The 4235-nt window shown below is 21.2% G+C and overlaps 1 protein-coding gene across 1 annotated transcript; it reads left to right on the top strand.

Moving 5' to 3' along the window:
* Positions 1-61: 61 nt before the first annotated feature.
* ENU1_110600 (zinc finger, C3HC4 type (RING finger) domain containing protein) lies at positions 62-3823 on the top strand (the record flags this gene model as incomplete). The annotated part of the gene is made up of 1 exon (XM_008859531.1): positions 62-3823. One exon carries the CDS (start codon positions 62-64, stop codon positions 3821-3823), a length of 3762 nt encoding a protein of 1253 aa, XP_008857753.1.
* Positions 3824-4235: the final 412 nt, after the last annotated feature.

Here is a 4235-nt window from a genome sequence, read left to right as displayed (position 1 = left end):
TTTTCTTTTTTGTAGAAAACTTAAAATTTTTTATTTATTTTCAATTAAAAGAAGATAAAATATGAATAAAGAAACGTTTTATACAATTATTAAACAAATTAGAAATGAAAATCAAATTTATAAATTGATTTTTGGAAAAGACATTTGTTTTAAAGAAATTAAAGAGAAATGTTCTTCTTTAATTCAAGAAGAAGGATGTAGAAATAATGGAAATTCTGATTCAAGACAATTATTATATAGATGTAAGACATGTGAAAAAACTCCATCAAGTTGTATATGTTGTCAATGTTTTGATGAAACAAAACATCAAGGACATAATTATTATTCATATTTATCTATGTCTCAATATACATGTGATTGTGGGAATGAACGATATTGGAAAAAAGAAGGATTTTGTAATAAACATCAACATAAATTTAATGGAAATATTAAAGAAATAATTCCAAAAGAAATAAATTATTGTTTAAAATCACTTGCTATATTATTTCAATATTCAATTTCATTCTTAATGGAAAAAGATAATAATGGAGAATTAAATATGATATTTAAAGTGTTATGTCAAATTGATAATATTCCTTATTTTCATAAATTATTTATTTCATTATTAAATGAAAATTATTTATTTCCATCAGACTCATTACTTTATAATAAATACAATTATCATTCTTTAACTTTATTTCAAAGATATTTTGAATTATCTTTTGTTCATCAACATCTTCCTGATTCTATTCTTAATTTTCTTATTTCATTTCTTACTAATATATCTGAAATGAAGTTTGACTATACTTCAATTTATGATTTAGCTCTTGCATCAGTTTATTTTGATTATTCACCTAATAATGGATTAGAATCTATATTTTCAGGTTTTATTTATGACAAGTCAATTGCTGAATATTCTCTTTTTAAATCAGGAAGATTTATTCAAATGATAGACATTTTTATTAATACAATTAAAATTTATTCTTCTGGTATAATTCATGAAAATATTTTAAAAAATGTTGAATCATTACTTGATTGTATTAATGGATTAATAAATAATGGAATTAAATATCAATGTTCATTAGAAGAATTTTCTAAAGTATTAGAACTTATTTGTTGTTGTTCAAATCTTTTTCCATTTTATATAAAAACAGGAGAACATGATGAAACTGATCCAGATCATTTTGAAAGTGTTTTTCTTCTTTTGTACTCAATATTATTATGTTTTAGTTTAATAGATGTTTTTGATGTTGATGATTTTTATTATAACCATTTTAATTTTATTCATCAAACACTTATGAATCATGTTAAAACATATTTAAATAATGTTCCTCTTATTAATATTAATGGTATTAAAATTCATTTAAGAAAAGTTGGAATTAATCAACAAGTATCACCATTATCAGGAATTAATTATTTCTATTTATTAATTCTTCAAACATTAATTAATAAAAACCAATTAGATAAAATTTCAATTTCTAATGAAGATGCAATATTATTATGTGAAACATCATTTATTTCATTACAATTTATTCATCAATTTTCAAGTAATGTTTATGTAAGAAATAATATTGATGTTGAATGTCATTATTCATTTTATATTGATCTTTTTTTACCTCATATGTTAAATGGAGACTTAAATATTTCTAAATTAATGTTAAAATATATTACAATAGATCAATTCATTTATACATTATTAGTTATATTTAATGTAATAGAATTAGAACCAACAAATGAAATTATTGATTTAAATATTTCTCAGTTTAATACAAATAATTTTGGTATATTATTAAGTGTTTTAATTCAAATGAATAGAACTCCATTAATTAAAAAAGTATTTAATGATGAACATTTCATTAAAAATATTATAGCACATATAATTATGACAGGAGAATCCCATCCAACAAAAATATCTGAACTTATTCCTTTCTATGAATTAAATATTAATCAATTATGTGATGAATTAATGATTAAAAAAGGTGTTTTAAAAGAAGAATGGTTAAATAGAATAAATCCATTATATCCTTTCTTACAAACTGAACTTCAAGAACAATTAAAAATAAATACATTATTTGGTGATAAATCATTAAAAAATAACAGATATTATTTTGAAGGATTAAATTGGAATAAAGATTTGTTTAATTGTATTACATCATCTCTTTTCTGGAATATTATTAAAAAAGGATTATCTAATGAAAATATACTATTTATTCTTATGATAATTACTGACATTAATTCTGAAATACAAAATGATATTTGTTCTACAGAAGATATTAAAAGTCTTGGTATATTTAATGAAGAAAATGTTACTTCAATTACAGAAATATTAAAACATAATTATACTCAAATTAAAGACTTTGAAATTTTTATTAAAGGAATAAATAATATAAATGTAAGAAAATTATTGAAATTTGAATCTTGTACAGTTATTCCATCACCTGTAAAAACTACTAAACTAACTAAAGCAGATTTATTGAAAAAAAAGGTATTAAAAAAAATGAATGAAAAACAAACTACATTTACACTAAATGAACATATTATTGAAGAATCATCATTAGAAAATCAAAATGAAGATTTTTGTGTTGTTTGTCAATCAATTAAACAAAGTCCATTAGGAAGATTTATTTATTATGATCCTGGATTTGCTGTATTAATTCAAAGAAAAAAAGAAGGTGGAAAAAGTGATTCAGAAACTGTATTTACAACATGTAAACACCACATTCATGAAGAATGTTTTATGGAATTAATTAATCAATATACACAATGTCCAATATGTAAAAGTAAATTTGAATTATTTTTACCATTAAGTAATCAAATTTCAATTATTAATGAAAACACATTTAATGAAAAATATAGTCTAATTAAAATTGCATTTAATAATAATAAGAATAAAATATTTAATGTCTTAATGTCTTGTTTAATTTCAACATTAGAATCATTAGAATTGGCTCAATTTGAAAATATTGATATTCATGAAGATGATTTTGATATTCTAAAATCACTATTTATTGCATTAAAATCATTAACAATCAATTTAAAAGGTTATTTAGATGATTTCATTAAATATTCTAACATAAATTCACCACTTTATCTTTATATCATTTTACGACTTTATAACCAAGATATTCAACCAGCATATATTCAACAAGTTAATAATGTTATGAGTATTATTGCTAAAATAAAACCATCTTTATTATCTCATAAACAAATTAACTTCATTAAACCTAGATTAAATAATATGAATATTAATGGATTATCTGATTGTCTTAATTGTGAAGATGCTGTCAATAAACTTTCTATTTCATTTGAACATTGTATTCATTTAATAGAACCAATAATCAAAAGTATTCCAATGACTGATGAAGTACCATTATTGAAAACAATAAATTATATTGACCATGCAACTGGAAATGATCAATATACATTTATACCAACCATTCCACAACACATCCCATTTATTGAATTACCAAAGACTTTTGAAGGAGTATTAAAAAAGTATTGTTATAGTAAATGTGATAGTTGTGACTCTTTTATTTCAGATGTTCTTTTATCAAGAGTATGTCTTTATTGTGGAAAAGTTATTTGTACTAAAAGAAAATGTTTAGAATATCATTCACATCAATGTTCTTGTGGATTTAATGTTATGTTAGACTTATATAGTGGTGCATTTTGTTTAAACTATCGTGGTAAGACAAATGGCATTATTGTATATGAAGATGAATATGGAGATTGTTTTGATCCTAAAAAATTACTCATTCCAAACCTTTTGTTAAATCCACTAAAAGTTAAATTGTTTGTTCTATTTTATTTTTATTCTTCATCAACAGATTATTCATGTCTTTAGATTTACTAAACTCTACTTTAAAAATACAATCTTTTCTGATGGAATAGCAGTTAAATTAAAATAAAATATTAGTTACGATGTTTATTTTGATGGTATTTTCATTCATTTTCTATTTTAATAACTATCAAATACTCTTACTGTGACTATTTTTTATAATCATAATTCTAAGTCGTAAAAATAAATCCCCAACATAAGTAAATTCATTAATGTTTTAAAAGAATATTATGTAGATATTTAACATCATTTTTAACTACCTTCATTTAGTTAATGATTAATTTCAATTAAAAAACAAACATCTCATTCAAAATAGTTTATACATTTTAATTATTCTCTCTAAATGTCTCTAGAAAGTGTTAATGTTGTGGTAATTAGAGTGTTGTTATACCAAATTTTATTTTATGAATTTTATTTT

The sequence above is a fragment of the Entamoeba nuttalli genome (genome assembly GCF_000257125.1).
Source record: "Entamoeba nuttalli P19 unplaced genomic scaffold asmbl_4713, whole genome shotgun sequence".
In the NCBI taxonomy this organism is placed as follows: domain Eukaryota; phylum Evosea; order Mastigamoebida; family Endamoebidae; genus Entamoeba; species Entamoeba nuttalli.
The sequence above is the reverse complement of the archived record's forward strand: the minus strand, read 5'-3'. Positions and strand labels throughout refer to the sequence as shown.